Source organism: Gopherus flavomarginatus, chromosome 4 (genome assembly GCF_025201925.1).
Source record: "Gopherus flavomarginatus isolate rGopFla2 chromosome 4, rGopFla2.mat.asm, whole genome shotgun sequence".
NCBI lineage: Eukaryota > Metazoa > Chordata > Testudines > Testudinidae > Gopherus > Gopherus flavomarginatus.
In genome coordinates, this window is record NC_066620.1 from 16001400 (window position 1) to 16021455 (window position 20056).

General features: G+C 41.3%; 1 protein-coding gene across 7 annotated transcripts in view; it reads right to left on the reverse strand.

The window, feature by feature from the left end:
- Positions 1–20056, reverse strand: part of VPS54 (VPS54 subunit of GARP complex) — a 73101-nt gene that overhangs the window by 36021 nt on the left and 17024 nt on the right. For all 7 annotated transcript variants that reach the window (XM_050952043.1, XM_050952045.1, XM_050952044.1 and 4 more), the window contains 5 exons: positions 18442–18683; positions 16347–16425; positions 14147–14181; positions 12507–12638; positions 9396–9781 (listed from right to left, as the gene is read on the reverse strand). In XM_050952043.1, the coding sequence (XP_050808000.1) occupies positions 9396–9781; positions 12507–12638; positions 14147–14181; positions 16347–16425; positions 18442–18683 (874 nt within the window). The remainder of the gene's footprint in view (positions 1–9395; positions 9782–12506; positions 12639–14146; positions 14182–16346; positions 16426–18441; positions 18684–20056) is intronic.

Below are 20056 nucleotides of genomic sequence, written 5' to 3' on the forward strand. Positions count from 1 at the left end.
TCTTGAAACCAGCCCCCACAGATACCAGCACACTTTGACATACACATTCCACACAGTTTGCACAACAGAGGCCTGCTTGGGATAAAAATTAAAAGGTTATTTACCAGAAAAACTATAGATTCAAAGATGGAAGAGTAATGAAAAGCACACACATACAAGTTGTACCAAAAAACTCCATAAAGACACAACCTCAGGCTTTACACTTTCATATTAGATAAAAGCCCTTTTCTAATAAGAGCTACCGATCGCCTTAACATCATATCCCAGAGTAATCCCTAGCTATAGGGGAAATTCAGCGTTCAGTCAGCCTCCCACCTAGAGACTGTCCTTCAAATTCTGGATTAAAAAAACACCTGTTCCAAGCCTGCTTTTAAAAGGCTTTTTCCTCCCCCACCTCCATGACATACTGTATCTCAAAATAGCACTCTGTAACCCCCATATTCACGACATGTATATGGTTATGATATTTTGTACAAAGAATGCCTTGTAAGGTATCACATGAAAAGTCATGATATGCTGAAACTTATTGTTCTGTCAAAACATGCATCTCATCATTGTATATGGAGTTATGAGATTTTGTTCTGTGGTTGTTACTGAAATAAGTTGTCAGTCTGGGAGACGCTCACAGATAGCTCTCCAACAAAGGAGATGACTCACACCTAGACGGGTGTTGAGCAACCATCCCCAATCACTGACAACCATGGGAATTATAAACAAGAGATTGACAATTCAATAAGAGACAGCTGCTCGAGCACCACTCAATGAGGACTGCTTAACTGAGTGATTCAGCAAGGCCTCAGGATATTTGATACTTGACTATGTTTGAGCCAGTATTTTTCCAGGCACATGAATTGAGCGTATAAAATAAGGGACAGTGGCATCATGAGTCCACCTCTCTCTCCTCCCTGACCTACTCTGAAGGCAACAAGAATGTTGGGGGGGAAAAAGACACTGAACTGAGGAGGTTGGTCCCAGGTTGAGCAGGGAATTCAGCCAGTGCATTAGGTGCTATGAACTGCTTACAACACCTAGCAGAGTGCTAAAAAATGCTTGATTCAATTCTTGCTTAGTCTGATCAAATTTAGGATTTAGAATGCATTTACTTTTTTTTCTTATGTAACCACCTTTGACCTTTATGCCTGCCCCTTATAATAATTAAAATCTATCTTTCTGTAGTGAATAAACTTATTTTAATGTTTAATCTTAAGCAGTGAGTGTGTCCTAAGTACTTGGGGGATCCGCTCAGATTACAAAAGCTGGTGCATGTCCACTATCTTTTGATGAAGTGGCAAACTAATTAACGAGCTTGCATTATTTAGAGGGTCTTGAGCAGTTTAAGATGGTAAATTTCTCAGCTGCAAGGCTGGGTCTGAGTAGAATTTGCTGGTGTCTCCCTGCATACAGTTCATGAGTGGCTTGGACAGCTTAGTCGGGTATGTCTCTGCATGTTGTTGGCTGAGTGATAACAGCACCCGGAGGGGTTTGCTGCTTGTCACTAGCATAGCATTGTAAGAGACAGCCGAGGCTGGAGAGTTAAGGGAGCACAGTGGTCCCACAGTTCCAGGTTGTACCTCAGTGTTCTGTCACCCCTCTTCCAATTCTCTTAGGCTGTCTACACTACAGCAGTACAGCTGCACTAATGCAGATGCACTGCTGTAGCACTTTTGGGGAAGCCGAGTGGAAATAACTCCTGCCTCTGTAAGAGGCGGTAGCTATGCCAATGGGAGAAGTTCTCCCACCCACACAGCACTGTCCACACAGGTGTTTAGGTTGATATAACTTACATTGCTAAAGGATGTGATTATTCACACCCCTGAGTGACATAAATTATTCTGAAGTAATTAGTAGTGTAGACATAGCCTCAGTCTATGGTGACTCATGGTTATTCAGAGCAGGGAAAATCCCTCTTGACTTAAATGTTCAGGAAACAGGATGTTCTTTTCAAATTTGAGTCATTTCAATCTCTTTTCATTCATTCTAATAGTCTACCATTGTCCTTTCTTGGTCTGGCCAATGAATAGTTACTTGAAGTCGGTTTTGTGTAAACAAATGGCTTGGCTGGTGTCCCTCCCTGCCTGACAGCTCACTGCTCTGTTCTGAGGTGGAGCTGACATTTCCATATGTACGATTACATAAAATCATAACCATAGTCTGTAGACATATCTCTAATGACCATCAAATTCAGAACACTGCAAGCTTTCCTAATGGACTTTATCTGATATATTTTAAAGTACAATAACACATCAATTGGTTTAACTGCTTATTTTGGGGTTAAACCTTCTGTTCTCCCCTTGGGATGTCTGGACCCTGACTGTCCTTCCAGCCTACAATTCTTGTACTACACCCCATCTTCTCTAATATAACTAAAATTTCCCATGTCAAATCCTTTACTGAAATTCAGGTATATCAGATCTATTGTATTTCCCTTATCTAAAAAAAACCTAGGGCTGTCAAGTGATTAAAAAAATTAATTGCGATTAATCGCACTGTTAATAATGGAATACTATTTATTTAAATATTTTTGGATGTCTTCTACATTTTCAAATATATTGATTTCAGTTACAACACAGAATACAAAGCGTACAGTGCTCACTTTATATTTATCTTGATTACAAATATTTGCACTGTAAGAAACAAAAGAAATAGTATTTTTCAATTCACCTAATACAAGTACTGTAGTGCAATCTCTACCATGAAAGTTGAACTTACAAATATAGACTTATGTATAAAAAATAACTACATTCAAAAATAAAACAATGTAAAACTTGAGATCCTACACGTCCACTCAGTTCTACTTCAGGCAATCACTTAGACATACAAGTTTGATTATAATTTGCAGGAGATAATGCTGACTGCTTCTTATTTACAATGTCACCCGAAAGTGAGAACAAGTGTTCACATGGAACTGCTGTAGCCAGCGTTGCAAGACAGTTACATGCCAGATGCGCTAAAGATTCATATGTCCCTTCATGCTTCAACCACCATTCCAGAGGATGTGCGTCCATGCTGATGACGAGTTCTGCTCAATAATGATACAAAGTAGAAAGGACCGACGCATGTTCATTTTCATCATCTGAGTCAGATGCCACTAGCAGAATGCTGATTTTATTTTTTGCTGGTTCAGGTTCTGTAGTTTCTGCATCTGAGTGTTGCTCTTTTAAACTTCTGAAAGTATGCTCCATTCCTCATCCCTCGCAGATTTTGGACAGCACTTCAGGTTCTTAAACCTTGAGTCAAGTGCTATAGCTATTTTTAGAAATCTCACATTGGTACCTTGTTTGCTTTTTATCAAATCTGCTGCGAAAGTGTTCTTAAAACCAACATTTGCTGGGTCATCACCTGAGACTGCTATAACATGAAATATATGGCAGACTGCGGATAAAACAGAACAGGAGACATATAATTCTCCCACAAAGGAGTTCAGTATCAAATTTAATTAATGTATTTTTTTTAAACGACTATCATCAGCATGGGAGCATTTCCTCTGGAATGGTGGCCAAAGCATGAAGGAGCATACAAATGTTTAGCATATCTGGCACATAAACACCTTGCAACACCAGCTACCAAAGTGCCACGTGAATGCTCGTTCTCACTTTCAGCTGACTTTGTAAATAAGAAGCAGGCAGCAGTATCTTCTGTCAATGTAAACAAACTTGTTTGTCTTAGAGATTGGCTGGACAAGAAGTAGGACTGAGTGGACTTGTAGGCTCTAAAGTTTTACATTGTTTTGTTTTTGAGGGTAGTTACGTAAAAAAAAATTGTGCATTTGTAAGTTACACTTTCACAATAAAGAGATTTCATTATGGTACTTGTATGAAGTGAATTGAAAAATACTATTTCTTTTGTTCATCATTTTCACAGTGCAAATACTTGTAATAAAAAATAATATAAAGTGTGCGGTGCACACTTTGTATTCTGTGTTGTAACAGAAATCAATATAGTTGAAAATGTAGAAAAACATCCAAAATATTTAATAAATTTCAACTGGTATTCTACTAATTAACAGTGCGATTAACAGCAATTAACGTATAAACTCATTCATTAGCCTGTTCGTTTATAAGCTGACCCTCCAAAATGGATAGGTAAAAGTAGCGAAAACCATATGACCCTTTCATAAGCCGACTCTATATTTCAGGGGTTGGAAAACTTTGGCTCCCAAACTCTCAGGGTAAGCCGCTGGCGGGTCAGGACGTTTTGTTTACCTGGAGCATCTGCAGGCATGGAGCCCCTCAGCTCCCTGTGGCCACGGTTTGCTGTTCCCAGCCAATAGGAGCTGCGGGAAGTGGCGCGCCATTTCCCGCAGCTCCCATTGGCTGGGAATGGTGAACTGTGGCCACAGGGAGCTGAGGGGCTCCATGCCTGCAGATGCTCCAGGTAAACAAAACGACAATGTATTAGATCAGAGATCGGCAACCTTTGGAACGCGGCTCACCAGGGTAAGCACCCTGGTGGGCTGGGCCGGTTTGTTTACCTGACACGTCTGCAGGTTCGGTCGACCGTGGCTCTCACTGGCCGCGGTTCGCCGCTCCAGGCCGTGAAGAGGCGTGGGTCAAGGGATTTGCTGGCCACTGCTTCCCGCCGCCATTGGCTTGGAGTGGCGAACTGTGGCCAGTGGGAGCCGCAATCGGCCAAACCTGTGGATGCGGCAGGTAAACAAACTGGTCCGGCCCACCATGGTGCTTACCCTGGCAAACCGCGTGCCAAAGGTTGCCGATTCTTGTATTAGATATTCAATTCAATGATTCCATAGAGTTTAAAATCACCAAATTAGGGTGTAGACCCATTTACAAGCTGACCCCCGATCTTTGATGCGTCACTTTTTTACCAAAAATATTCGGCTTATGAACGAGTATATACGGTAATTTTTTTAATCACGATTAATTTTTTTGAGTTAATCGCATGAGTTAACTGTGATTAATCAACAGCCCTAAAAAAAATTAATGCCCTTACCTGTGTAAATTACCATAGGCAAAGACTTAATTTAGTGCCAGTTAAGGCTCAATCAGGGCATAACCAGCAGTGCAAGTAGGGCAGTCCGGTCTGGTGTAACAGCAAGGTATTTATAGCCGGAACGGCGTACTGGAAAGACACAGGAGGAGCAGAAGGTGTGACTGATGGGTGGCCCCATGCCCACAGCTCCTCTGGCGCAGCTGTACCGCCCCAGGCCTTCCACACAGGGTCTCCTCCGTCTGTACAGCAGCAGCCCTGCTGGAGGACAGGGCTGGGGGTGGTACAGCTGCAGGCTCTCCCGGGAACCACAGTGGGGAAAGAAGCAGAACACGAGGCCACCAGGCGGTTCCAAGCCGGCAGCTCCTCCGGCATGGCTGTGCCACCCCCAGCCCCGTCCTCCGACAGGGGTGCTATTGTACAGATGGAGGAGACCCTGTGTGGAAGGGCTGGGGTGGTAGAGTCATGCCAGAGGAGCTGCGGGTGTGGGGCTGCCCGTTGGCCCCATGTTCTGCTCCTTTCACCTCTGCCATTCTGAAATCTCTGGCGCAGCTGCAGGAGGACAGAGCCCTCCTCCCCAGGTAGGGGGACGGGGAGAGCGTGGGGACCCCGGACTGGGGACAGGGGGAGTCATGTGGAGGATCACGTGCCCCCTGTGCTGGCCCCCACCCCATACTTGTAAGAAATGGATTCCACTTGCACCCTTGGGCATAACCAACCCACACACCCCCAAAACAGAAATGCCAGGTAAAAGGGAAGTTTCCAGCATTTTTAGCCACCTGCATATCACTGTTATTTCTGATGCACTCTGGACCTTAACAGTGAAATCACTTGCATCTTCAACAAATATTCAAGAATAATAAACTGCTCAATAAAAAATATGCTGCAATAAAAAAGACCCTAATCTATGACTTCACCCATATTAAGGGAGAATTACATCACATGTAGACGGTGTAACCGTCAGACATGGAAATTTTCCCAGGTGAGAGTATGAGATAAAAAGTTACAACTATTCTAAATCCAGATGTATTTTTCTATTCATTTCTAAGTACTCTCTATATAAATAGCAAATTATTTACACACATGTAGAGACACTGCGTAAAGATAAGTAAAGACAAAATACTATCAAAAATTCCCCTCCACTCCTTCCCAAAAAAACATGTTAAGACAGTGTTACGTCTCAGAGTACATATCAGTAATTTTGGGTAAAAAAAAAAAAATTACAAAAAACAAGCTTTATAAACCCAGGAAATTCAGAGTTAAGGTTACACTTAAAAAGTAATACAAACTTTTCAAGGTCTGGAAATGCACATTTAAGGCATCCACACAAACTCAATTTTCCCCTATTGTAATGCCATACAACCATAATTATACATATAAATGCTCATGATCCCAAATTAGATTACGCAAGTTTTTCAATACTTGTGGTATCCCTTTCCTGCCCCTCTTCTAACAGGGCAGAGTTAAGAAACTTTTATTTTGTGTTATAACCAGAAGCCAGTTTATATGACTGCTGTCTGGATGTAGCATTATAAAAGCAGAGTCATTTTGTTATGTATGTTTGCTTTGGGTATTGTTAATTGTTTGACAACAAATTATGCTGTAATGCTGCTAAATTTAAACTGATGATCTCCAATACAAGAGGCAAACTCCACGAGCTGTCAGAGACGCTATCCCAGAGTATCCGCAAGTTTATTTAAAATCATTACTACCTGCTTACAAGTTGTTTCACTTGGCTGTTGCAGCTTTGTTACTGAAGACAAAATTGAAACACCATTCAATATTTCTGTGAATAAGGTGAAGTCTTTGTGTGATGAGTGGATTTTTAAAATTAGCTTCTGTCAGAGTTTTCTTGAAGATTTTGGTCTTTTGGCATCATGTTTTTCCTTTGTACGCAGTGAAACGTTTGCATGCCAGTCAGAGATTATGCACAAGATTATGTGCTGTGCCTCTAAGAGGCACAGAACAGAACTCACAACTGAGATGTGTATGTGGGGGGGGCGCTTTTATGGCTTTAAAAGCCACCTTTGAACCTTCCTGATCTTAGGCTGCTCTGGGGGTTAGAGAGCTCCCCAGTGTAGCTTAGACAGCACCAGGGGTCAAATGACGGTAGCTTCCCCAGGCTGCCCTATGGGCCGCAGTCAGTGCCTGACTTGTGCCACGGCTTGTCAGGGCTGAGCCCTGGCACCTGTAGGCTTGGTACTTCAGTTATGAAGGTAAAAAAACTGCTTTAGCCCCAGCACCTCTTTCATTCCAAATAAAGTGCTGGCGGCAGCACTATCTCCTATTTCCAGCACGTCCCCTACACCAGGATTTAGGAGTCCTCCGGTGTGGCTGTACCACCCCCAGCCCTACCAGCGGTCTGGGGGAATTAAACTAACACATTTTTAAAAACCACTTTTCCTTCCAGTAGTTTGATAGCCCCACTCTTTATTTTTTCACATTCTTCTCTTCTGTGCAAATTTTATGAATTTTTCTGCATCAGTTGGAAGGGAATTACTGAGGTAGCCATTTTTGTTACTAGCAAAAATCTTAAAAATTCTGAGTAGAGGAGCAAATCAGAGCTGAGAGATTACAGTAGCCAGAGTAGAGAGTTTTGCATATTCAGAGTACAGTTACTAAGTAATAACTAAGGTTACAATTTACTCACGGATATTTTTAGTAAAAGTCAAGTGCAATAACCAAAAAGTCACGGCCGTGACTTTTACTAAAAATCCCCTAACTAAATCTTAGGTGCTGAGGTGGGGGAGGTTCTCCAGTGGTCGCTGCTGCTCCTGGGCATGGAAGGAAGCCTGGGGCCCTGCCTCCGCCACTGCTGCTCCTGGGTGGGGGCAGCCCGAGGCCCCGCTGCTGCTCCTCCAGGCAGGGGGCGGCCTGGGATGCCGCTGCTGCTCCCGTACTACTGCTCTGGGGCAGTGTCTGGGACCAGTTGCCTGGGGCTGCCGGAGCAGCGGCTGGTGCGGCTGGCCCTAGGGTTGCCCAAGCTGCTTGGGCGGCCCTGGGATCAGCCGCACCAGCCGTGGAAGTCCCGGAACCCATGACTTCCATGAAAGACTCACAGCCTTAGTAATAACATATAGCTATTATGCAAATCAGACATCCAGAAACCCCAAAATACAGAAACTGCATCATTAAGAAAAACTATAAAGGTATGGATCTCAATATATAGAATCTCAGCACTCTGGCTGACACTATTCAGTTTCGGTACAAATTCAGTGTAGATTATTTCTGATTATATTCCACCAAAATGGTAACTTTGTACATTATACAGTTTTATTAGATGAACTCATTTATCATATATATCATAGGAAATATTCTTTAGGCATATCATATTCTGAAAGGCATCCTATTATATTGACATTTCTTATGCAGGTCAGGATAGATATTATGTCTCTGCATGTCATACACCCCCAGTATAATGCAGCTTCTGTTCTGATTGGGACCCCTATATGTAATGTAAAGCATATAGATATTCAAGTGCCTTAAAAAAATCCTTCTCCCCAATATACACTCACCACTAATTTATGGACTCCACTGATAGGGGACACTACAGAGTAATTATATAGTATTTTTCTAAATAGTGTTACCCAAGAACGAACAGGAATAAGAGCAGATTCAGTTTAAGCATACAAAATTTAGCCCCAGGCAAACTGCGAAGAGCTACACAAGGATCTCTCAAACTGAGTGACTGGGCAACAAAATGATAGATGAAATTCAATGTTGATAAATGCAGAGGAAAGCACATTGGAAAACATAATTCCAACTATACATATAAAATGATGGGGTCTAAATTAGCTGTTACCACTCAAGAAAGAGATCTTGGAGTCATTGTGGATAGTTCTCTGAAAACATCCACTCAGTGTGCAGCGGCCGTTAAAAAAGCAAACAGAATGTTGGGAACCATTAAGAAAGGGATAGATAATAAGGTATAAAATATCATATTGCCTCTATATAAATCCATGGTACTCCCACATCTTGAATACTACGTATAGATGTGGTTGCCCCATCTCAAAAAAGATATATTGGAATTGGAAAAGGTTCAGAAAAGGGCAACAAAAATTATTAGGAGTATGGAATGGCTTCTGTATGAGGAGAGACTAATAAAACTGGGACTTTTCAGCTTGGAAAAGAGGCAGCTAAGGGGAGATGTGATCGAGGTCTATAAAATCATGACTGGTGTGGAGAAAGTGAATAAGGAAATGTTATTTACTCCTTCTCATAGCACAAGAACTAGAGGTCACCATATGAAATTAATAGGCAGCAGGTTTAAAACAAACAAAAGGATGCACTTCTTCACACAATGCAGTCAGTCAGTCTGTGGAACCCTTCGCTATATGGATCTTTGGCCTGACCCAGTATGGTCTTGTGTTCTTAGACTAATATAACCGCTTGACATTATTCAACATGGATTTATATGTCATTTTATTACTTTTGTGAATGTCACCTACCGGAAACTGTGAACGCCCTGAAGTTCCTGCTGAAGTACCTCCTGCGTTGTTGCTATTAAGTCCAATGCGCCAACAAATTCAGAGGTGGACAACAACAGCTGTACTGTAGGCTGCGTTTGGTGTACAGTAGCCATTAACTTCAGTTTATTGTACACTTTCACACAGTTATTTCTGGTGAGTGACAGTCTTAAAACCTGAAGAGATCCTTCACACATTACTTTATCAATTTGGGCGATTTTATCTCGAAGTATTTTTACAGCCTGGGAGGTTTTCCTGAGGTAGTCCTGCAATTCATGCTGAGAGGTCATTGCATGAAAAAATGCTTCTGAGCGTAGAGAAATTTGATGAGCAATATTTACTTCCACAATATCCAGATAATGGCTCAGCTTGAGAGAGAGAAAAAAAACAACAACTGTATGTTGTAACACCTGGCAAATATCTCCCACTACAAAAACACTAAAATACATTTTCTGAGTATAATTTTGAATTATTTCTACAAGTACATTTCTTTGTGCTATAATGATCAGCTGACTGTGGCCACTATAACACTGGATTAAAAGCTGTTGCCATGGTGGCAAATGAATAACTACCTAGTTTTGTTAGTGAGTTCAAAAAGCACTGGGAAGGTTGAGCTAATGCAGGGGTAGGCAACTTATGGCACATGTGCCAAAGGCGGCACGAGAGCTGATTTTCAGTGGCACTCACACTGCCCGGGTCATGGCCACCGGGCTCCGGATTTGAATTTAATTTTAAATGAAGCTTCTTAAACATTTTAAAAACCTTATTTACTTTACATATGACAATAGTTTAGTTCTGTATTATAGACTTACAGAAAGAGACCTTCTAAAAACATTAAAATGTATTACAGGCACACAAAACCTCAAATTAGAGTGAATAAATGAAGACTCGGCACACCACTTCTGAAAGGTTGCCGACCCCTGAGCTAGTGTATCTCCTTCCTGGTGAAATCATGCTTGCGAAGTACTGCTTGCCGAAAAGCAAGCAATTAAACAAACCTACCCAAGGTTTTGTATCTCAGAGGCCAGACATTAACTCCTCTACATTATAGCAACTAGCTGAGAGGGCGTGCTGGGTACTGGAAATGAGAATAGCACATGTACTTAACTCTATCATGCACTAAGGCTGCTACACCATGGTGGGGACCTCCCACAACATAGGCGCCGACTCCATGGGTGCTCTGGTGCTGGAGCGTTCATGGAAAAAGAAGAGTGGGTGCTCAGGACCCACCAGCCACAGCTGTTCGGCCACACTACCAAAAGGCTGATTGACAGTCGGGGCTCTGGGGAGGGCGGAGAGCAGCGAGCAGATGAGGGTCTCAGGGAAGGGGTGGAGTGGGGCAGGAAGAGGCAGGACAAAGGTGGGGCCTCAGAGGAAGGGGCGGAGCAGAAGCAGGACCTCAGAGCAGAGCAGGGGTGCAGCACCCCCAGAGAAAACTAGAAGTCAGTGCCTTTGCTGCACTGTTATCAGACTGTTGGTCTGGCCCTACTTTATTCAAATTGAAACAACTCGGTGAATACATCATTTGAATGCTAATACCCGAATGGCCTGACTTTTAGAGGTGCGGAACACCTGAAGATCACAATGACTTCAACAGGAGCTGTGGCTGTTAAATAGCTCTGAAAAATCAGCCCCAAAATGTTGTTCCTTCTCACAACTATTTCATTTAGGATTTACAGCCTCAATGGACTATGCAAATCTTGGTCTAAGTGCAATAGGCTTATTTACAAATTCCTTCCACCCAGCAACCATAATGCAGTATGCCCATAGGAAAGGCTCACTGATCTAGACAGTGCCATGGGGATTTTGAGGCTCAGGGCCTTAAAAAGATTTGGGGCTCAAATGAACTGAGCAGCAAAATTATAAGGAAGCCAGGAATCAGAAGGTATTAATGAAAGCATCAGAGCTGCCTCATTAACATTCTAATGCCTGTTTTAGTGTTTCAAGTCTGTTAAGCTGCAGGAAGGAAACATGGATAGAGACTATGCTAGTCCTTATTTTGGTTGCACTGGGGAGAAAAAAACTTAGAACTCCTGCTTCATTTCTGTCCAACTGCCTAAGATCCTGGCCTAGCCACTCTCTGCAAGTTACATACATTCTTAAAGCTGAAGTTTCATTGTCAGATAGTAATCACTTCAATGGCATCTTATACAGTTTGTTGCAATTTCATGTCCACTGCCATGGTTAAGGAAAGGCAGAGTTGCAAGAACTTAGTGATGGAGAAGCTAATGCTGTTTTTTCCAATCATCACCTACAGATTTAAGGGTAAGTTCCTAAAAGCCATTGCACATAAGAGGGAAAATGTTTAAATTAAAAACAAAACACATCACAATATTTTAAAGTTTTGGAAGGATCTAAAGAGTATTTATACCAACAAAACAAGTGTCTGCTTTTTTTTTTTTTTCTTTTTCCATTGCATATGTACAATTTTTAAAATAATGACAATTCTGAGTGTGATTAGCCCAAAGACCCCTATTTTCCATGTGGATGAAAGTACTCTGCCATCAAGCTCTACAGTGCTCCCAGCGCATGTGTGATTCAGCTACAATAGAAACTGCAAAAGGAAGCAGTACCTACGGTATGATGCATGAAAGATAACAGGAAGCTAGCTACCAGGAAGGCTTACTATTTCCTACTACTTCCTTGCAGTGCACAGCACACTCTGCCTTAAATCTGGGGTTTTTCTGAAAGTTTTGAAAAAGTTGCACCATTACTGGACTGTCAACATACATATCAGGCACTCATTCCTCCTGTAATCACTATTCATATTCAAAACAGCCACAAAAGAAGTTCTTAATGAGGATTGTCCTCTCTGATTGCTTTAGTCGTTACTATTAGAATATCTTTACATTGTATGTAACAATGGTCACTTGTTGGCCCTACCCTTGGCAGAAATGTTTATTTAAAAAAAATTCTCTTCTCAGAAAGGTGGCCCCCAATGGCATCTTAGGTCGATTGAAGTAATATCTGGGCCATAAAATTAATGTGTTGTGTAACGTGCAGAGAACAGTGGCAGTGGCCTCATCTAGAACTGTTTTCTTTGTAACCAGTGAACAGCTGCACTGAATAACAGTTTACTATATTGAGATTTACCTTTTCTTGCAGCAACTTTGAGGAAGCTGCATCACGATTTCCTTTTCCTCCAGAAGTATTAAAGTGAGACCATGGTAAAACGGCATTAAACGTTAAGGAATCTTCCAAGGCAAAATCTGGTTTCATAAAAATCTGAAACAAAAAGAAGTAAATACATCTTTCTCTTGTCTCTGCTTTCCTTTCCTTGTCACTATTCCCTACCCTTCTAAAACAAAGTGCACACAAACAAACCCAGGTTTGACACATTCTCTGGGGGTCCTATCCATCAGTTTCTCTAAAAGCTACATTTTCATTGACAAAAATAAATAAATAATCAATCTAGCCCTTATGCTTGTAACCAACTTTCCAGCTGTGAAGTGAATGTGACCAAGTGCAGGGTTCTCTTCCTGAATCTGCAGGTAAACAGCCTGATGGTACAGAAGTACAAACTGCCCAAGTCCCATATCCTAAGCTGTACTCAGGGGAGGTCCTCCATGGGACAGGAATGAATTCTTCTTTGGGACATTCTTCAGCAGTGGAGATGCTCCACTGCTGGTACTCCATCCCTAAAGTTGGAATAGGCTACACATTCCTAATGCTTCCTCCAGGTGGTGGATCCATATTGCAATTAATTCACTGAATCCGGCTCTTAGATTCCCACGGTGGAACAGCACGGCTCTTAGATTCCCACGGTGGAGAACTGGACTCAGCAGAATACAGGATATGGGTGCACAACCCCTGCACAGCTCCAAAGCCTACCTCCCCAGGCACAGTGCAGCAACTCTGGCCATTAAAAGCCAAATAATTTTGTCCCTGCTTCTGTTCATCTCAATGAAGCATTGTCTCCGAAGCATCTGCATCTGGCTTAAGTTAACTCCTTAAAACGGATATAATGCCTGGAACTTCCAGGAGGACTGAACCATCTCCTTCCCATTCACCGTCTGTTCCTTGGCCTTAACTTTAAACGTTACAGTGAAAGCTACTTTAGCTACACCTCAGGACATGCACAGTGATCAACATTAAACTGTTTACCTGCTAATAACTTATCAACTGGACAGTTTTTTCAGCTTGAATAAAATGGAACATAGGTTTGTCTGTTTTGACCACCTGTTACAACCTAGCTGTCATGTAGACTGTTAACTGACTGGGGCAGGAATGGTCTTCTTAGCGACTTGTCTGCACAGTGCCTAACACAATGGGGCCCTAATCCTTAACTAGGGTTCCTAGGTGCTACAATAAATAGTGAGAGACTCAGATCTACACAGTAACTTCAAAAACGTGCACCAAACTCCTCATCTTGCCCCCCAAATCTTCCTTCCTCCCAGAAATTTCTTTTCTGGAAAATGTACCCAGCGGACCGTGGCCACGCTTCAGTAGAAAGCAGTGTGGTTGTCTATTTGTGCCTGAAAATAATGGCAGATGTGTTTTACTTTCAATGCCTGCTAAAAGAATAAATACAGCTCAGGAGACAAAAATAGCCAACAAATTTAAGGATTATCCATTTGGATTACATTGTCTAAGTTCCATGTGAATTACTGCAATTTAGGAGGCTAAGAGGATACCTATTAAAATAGTTCTCCTTCATACATATGCACACATACCCTAGAAATCTGACAAGCACATTTTTCCTTAATAAAGCCTATACAGTACTGCAATCATACCTTAGGTACTTGTTCCAGATCTGTCCTGGATTTATCTAAAAATAAATAAAATATAAGTAAACTAGCATGATAAATATAAGACTACATTGCAGTCTTCTATAGTCAGTCATCAGCAAACTTATTAAAACAATTAATTTCAATAATCAGCAATTAAAGGCCTCGTTGCCCTTTGTAATTTTTTGGGATTTAGCTACAGTTTCTGTGCAGCACTCAGATGTGTCCAAGTTTGACTACTTTAAAAATAAAGGTATTATTCATATTATAAAAGAAACCCAGTGCTTCAAACTCACTCAGGGTGAAATTTATCTTGTTGGTGAGGACCAGCATAAGGCTCTGCACCACTTAAGCTTCCCATTGGTGCTCTCTAGGAAGGTCACCGGTGGAGCAGTCACACTGGGTTAGACCCGGAGGGGAGATGCACATAGGGTGGTGATGGAGAGGGACCACAGGATCCACACAGATTCAGCGACCCTAACACTCTGTGCAAGTGACACAGAGGTAGCACTGTTCTAGTCCATAGGCTGAAGTGATGGTCACAAGGGGTGGTCGCAGAGGGAAGGAAATAATCAGGACAGAAGAAGAGCTGCACTGGAGCTCTATGCCCTGGCCCCATTGGGAAGCGGGAGGATTTCACATTCTTAGGGCTCCATCCACTTTAATTCAGTCACATAAGAGGAGCTCAATCAGAGTGTACGGAGTCCCATCAGGCCAAAAAGGGAGGTAGATGAAATAAGTCCATAGCTCACTTGGAAGGTCTCCTTCTCCTCTCATAACCACCATCGTGAAAGGGACCTTTTACCATCTCCAGCACCTCTCTTGCCTGCAGGATTGTTACTTTATTAAATACAAAAGACAACGCAGCCCAGGAACCATCACGCAGCCTTCTGGCCTCAATCTCAGGCTGTAGGAACTCTCATAGCTGAGAGACCCCAGGTTGCGTTGTCTAGGACTGGAGAAAGATAGGCAACTCCAACACTGGGAACTGCAGTGAGTGGAGAGAGAGTTTACTGAAGGTGTGTTCTCCCAAAACCACTCTCCAACTCCCTTGTGCAGAGATTTTTATCCTGTTTGGCTTTGCATAGCAGACCAACCTTTCCTCAGGATAGTTATTCCTACTCAAGCCTTCTTGGGTGCTGCTGGGGGCTAGATACAGTCCTTAACAGACTTTTAACAAGTACAGTACTCATTTGCAATAAAGGCTATCCATTCAAAAACTGTGATATTGTTCAATAATATTACACTTTCAAGGTCCCCTGTGTAGTACTATGGGCAGTTAACAGAGGAAGGATATTACTGTCCTGGCAAAGGTAAAGCATAGCTAAATATAAGAGTTAGTTCTCAAGAACTTCAACAATGAAAGACAAAAAAGTTGGACTTCACTATTCATGGAAAGGAAAAAAACTGGTAATAGAGGTATTAGAAAGCCTAACAAGACGAGCTGAATCCAATGGAGTAAATCAAATCATGGAAGCATTCTGTAGTTACTAGGAACAGGGGATGCAGACCAACTTTCACTCAGTGAGCAGTGCTTCGCCAGGGAAACTCTCTTTTGGGAAACTGAAAGAAAGAAGTAATCCAAGCTAACTTCAGATTGTTCATTACACTTCCTCTGCTGTCTTTTTAGCCTATTCCCAATCCTTGATCACCTGAGATACTTCACTACAAAGCCAAAAATATATCAGGAGAAACAGTCCTGTTACAGCTACAGACTCCATTAAAAGAACCATGCAAGCAGCCTTTGCTAATGATGATCTTTCAATATGTCAGGGATGCCACAATGTCACAAATTCCAATTTTTCTTCTCCATTAGCAGGGCCATTCTTCATTACTCAGAACATGAAAAGTAGCCAGAAACTCAGCACAATCCTATAATCTAGTTTCTTTTTAGTCATCGTCTTCTTTTTTTTTTTTTTCTTTCTTTAAGAAGAGGAAGTTAAAGGAAACAGTGTCATGGATGTAATTTCAGGTTGTGAATGCAGAAATGTCAAGGAAGAATTCAGGAACAGGACTCACTAGTTTTTTGACCTACGCCTCTACCCAGTCATACCTGGATTTTCAGTGATCATTACAAATAAATCACCAGCAGCTATTTCTGCAGGTAATATCTTACAAACAACAAAGGAGATGACTAGTATGTTATGTTATCTATTATAGAAAAGAAAATGTCTTTTTAACAAGTAAAAGAAGACTAGGTGTTTACCATGAGTATGTAATAGAGTCCTGTCGAAGGTATCTTTAGGAGGACAAATATTCTTGCATCTTTCATGAATCTTCTCTCTCTATAAAAGAGAAAAGATATTAAAGAACTACTCTGACACTAATACAATAATGAAAAAATCTCTTTTTCTTTTAAAGGGAATATTCAGAACATTTTCAATCTAAGATATTACATTATGCCAAATAATTCTGACAACTTCATAACTAATTTTTTCCCTCTTACAATTTTAAGTACATGTGAAAGGTGCCAGAATGACAACTCTGGAGGTTGAAATCCTTGTTTGTTATTTGGTTGGTATGTTATTTCTTTGTTGATTTCACATCTCAGAAAGAGAGACAATGAAACTATTCAAGACATATGATCTAAATTCTCCTCCCCACAAAATGAAATATAAATATCCAGTGAGGGCAGTAACACACTTACAGACATTATTTATTTGCAGTCTAATCTGCAAATTATCCTATACTAAAATAAAAACATCCTTTTACTGACCTTCCCCTCAAATGTAATGTATAAAAATATCTTCCCCCACCTTACTTATATATACCATAGTGAAACCTTACACCGCATTTAGCTAAGCTAGGCTTCTATTTTTACTTATAAAGCTTAAACATGGGTTCCACATCTTGTAAAACTCTTCTATTTTGTCCTCTTCTTCAGAGATTATTTTTTCATAGCAGGCTGAAGCTGCAAGATCTATCAGAAATTCTTTCACGGACAACTCATGCCTTTCCTTCCAATACACTGTTTATTTTCACAATCAAATAGTTACATTTCAATTTAATGCAACAGCTTACTACATTTTTGTAATATTCGCTATACAAACATATGGCTCTAAAACACAATTCTTCCCCCCATACTTTACCCGTACTATTATCATTTTGATGCAGAACAGTTAAACCTTTTTATACTCCCCAAACTAGTGTTTTAAGGGTTTATAATGCTGAAATTTTTTAATGTTTGTTATTGGCTCTTAAACCAAGTTTGTTCAGTATGTTCTGTTCTGTGTTTGCATAGTGACTGCTGCAGTGGAGTCCTGGACCATGACACGACCTCCTAGGTGCTACAATAATACAAATAATAATAATATGATGGATTGTTTTAAATCTGCATTAAAGCCCTCTCTCTTGTAATTTTGTAGCTTGTACCCAAATAACATGTATTTGTAGGGGAAAAGATGACTAAAAAAACCTGCAGAAACATGAATACAGAATAATTCACCTAATCTGAATACATAAATTAAACAAGGAAATTATATATAGGTGGTAGTATTTAAAAATACCTTTAATATGTTCATTAATCAGAACTGGACAATTGTATAACACTTCAAGACTACCATTCTGGGGCCCAGTCCTGCAAATGCAACCAAGCATACTGCTCTCTACCATAAATAATCCTATTGACTTCAGTAGGACTATTCACAAGAGTAAGCACTACACTCAGCAGGAAGCGTTGTCACAGCAGCCGAAAGTTAAAGGAAGCTACAGCCAAAGAAACAGAGAACACAGCAGATTTGCACATCTTCTTTTACGCTGTGATTCTTTTTTTAAAATCTAAAAACAGCTCTGGCTTTTACCAGATGGCAATAGTCTGTTTCCTACTTCATTATTTTATATTTAAGTGTTTTGTACAGGTCATTTTAAAGACATTCTTAGCAACAATTTAGTCATGTTTTACATTTGATCAGGTGACTGGATTTTTTTTTACATTATAGAGTGTAACTACTGAATAATCCTTTAAGAATAATTCGTGAAGTTTTCAATACCCAAAGGAAATAGCGAAGATGAACAGCAATTATAAGGTCTGTACATTTAAAACAAGAGTATAGCACTCAGGAACTAAAAATAATGAAATAGCAGGGAGAGAGAATTTAGACAATGCTTTTAATGCTAAGAATGGTGAACTTACAGCACACCATACCGAGGTCAAGAGAAGAGCCAACTAGCATAGAGGTAGACCGGTAGTTATTAGGCAATATGATGGACTATTAATGGGTACGATCAGTTAGTGGTGTCAGACTCAAATGGCTCTGAAGTTTCTTTTTTAACCCATAATGTACCTAACTTTGGTACTTTACCTGAATTATTTCCTGTTGATATAATGCAAAATTTTCCTTGTTGATCTGTGGGAGGTAGAATGAAGGTGCGACTTCTGTGTCCACAAAGTCCTGTCCCCATGTTTTTGTAAAGAAATCGGATTCCCTTTTTGCCAACCTAGGATCATTTAGCGCCGCTGGGAGATTTACTTTGGAATGATAAATTGTCCATCTATGCTGATCTGCAACTAGAGATGGGCTGTCACTTAAACTATTAGGATCACCTATAAGCACAAAAGATAAGACAGTCCATTAAGACAAAAACCTGAAAGTACTTTTTTCATAGTAAACTCAATGTAATTCTTGAAGCAAACAACAAATTTCAAAATTTTATTTTTTATTTACGTAAAGCATCAGAATTATCTACAGAAAGGATTGCGTACCAAGATTCACAATCCTCTTCCCCAATAATCTAACACACTCACATTTTTGTGTTTAGATTGCACAAACCAAGGTTTAAACATGCAATTAGAGGTACACCTCTACCCTGCTATAACACAACCCAATATAACACGGGTTCGCATATAGCGCGGTAGCAGCGGGACTTGGGTGGTGCTTTAAAGGGTCCGGGGCTCCAGCTGCTGCAGGGAGCCCCGGGCCCTTTAAAGCACGCTGGAGCCCTGCTGCCGCCACCCCGGGGTTGTGGCAGCGGCGCTCACCAGTGATTTAAAGGGCCTGGGGCTCCGGCTGCTGCAGGGAGCCCTGGGGCCTTTAAGTCACTGCTGGAGCCCTGCCACTGCTATCCTGGGGCTGTGGCAGCGGGGCTCCACTGGCAATTTAAAGGGCCTGGGGCTCCCTGCAGCGGCTGGAGCCCAGAGCTCTTTAAATCACCGCCGGAGCCCTGCCACCTCTACCCTGATATAACGGGGTTTCAACTATAATGTGGTAGGGATTTTTGGCATCCCACGACCACGTTATAGCAGAGTAGTGGCGTACATTCTGTCAATATGTTCACACAAATATCAATTAATTCTTCAGGCACCCTTTGAAAGACAGAAGTCTGTAGACTTGATATACTAAATATATTAAATTGAAAAACTACTGCATCCAGCAACCTAGAACTACAGTTAAGGTTCTCACGTGTTTCTTTAAGAGAATTCTTAGAATTCCACTATTTCCCCACTTTACACTCCTTACCCTCAGCATTCCATATGGCAGCTGTCAATATAACCACGAAAGCGCCTTATGGGAGTGCCAGAGTTACCCATCTTGATCTCTTGCTCCCCACATCAGAAGGATTAGGGAGTGTCACAGAAGCAATGCAGTTAGCCCCGCAGGGCGAGAATTGTCTGTCTCACAACTATACTCTGGCTGATCTTTCACAGGCTCTGAAAGAAGTCTCACCCTCTTCTCCTTCATAATAAGGATGTTGACTTCAATGTAGGGTGACCAGGCAGCAAAGGTGAAAAATCAGGACAGGGGAAGGGGTAATAGGAGCCTATATAAGAAAAAGACCCAAAATTCGGGACTGTCCCTATAAAATCAGGACATCTGGTCACCCTACTTCAATGTGAGGTGGAGATATAAATAGGGTGGAAATCAGGAGATCTCCAGTGCTCCAAAAACAAAATTAGGTGTTTTTTGAGGTGGAGTAAGT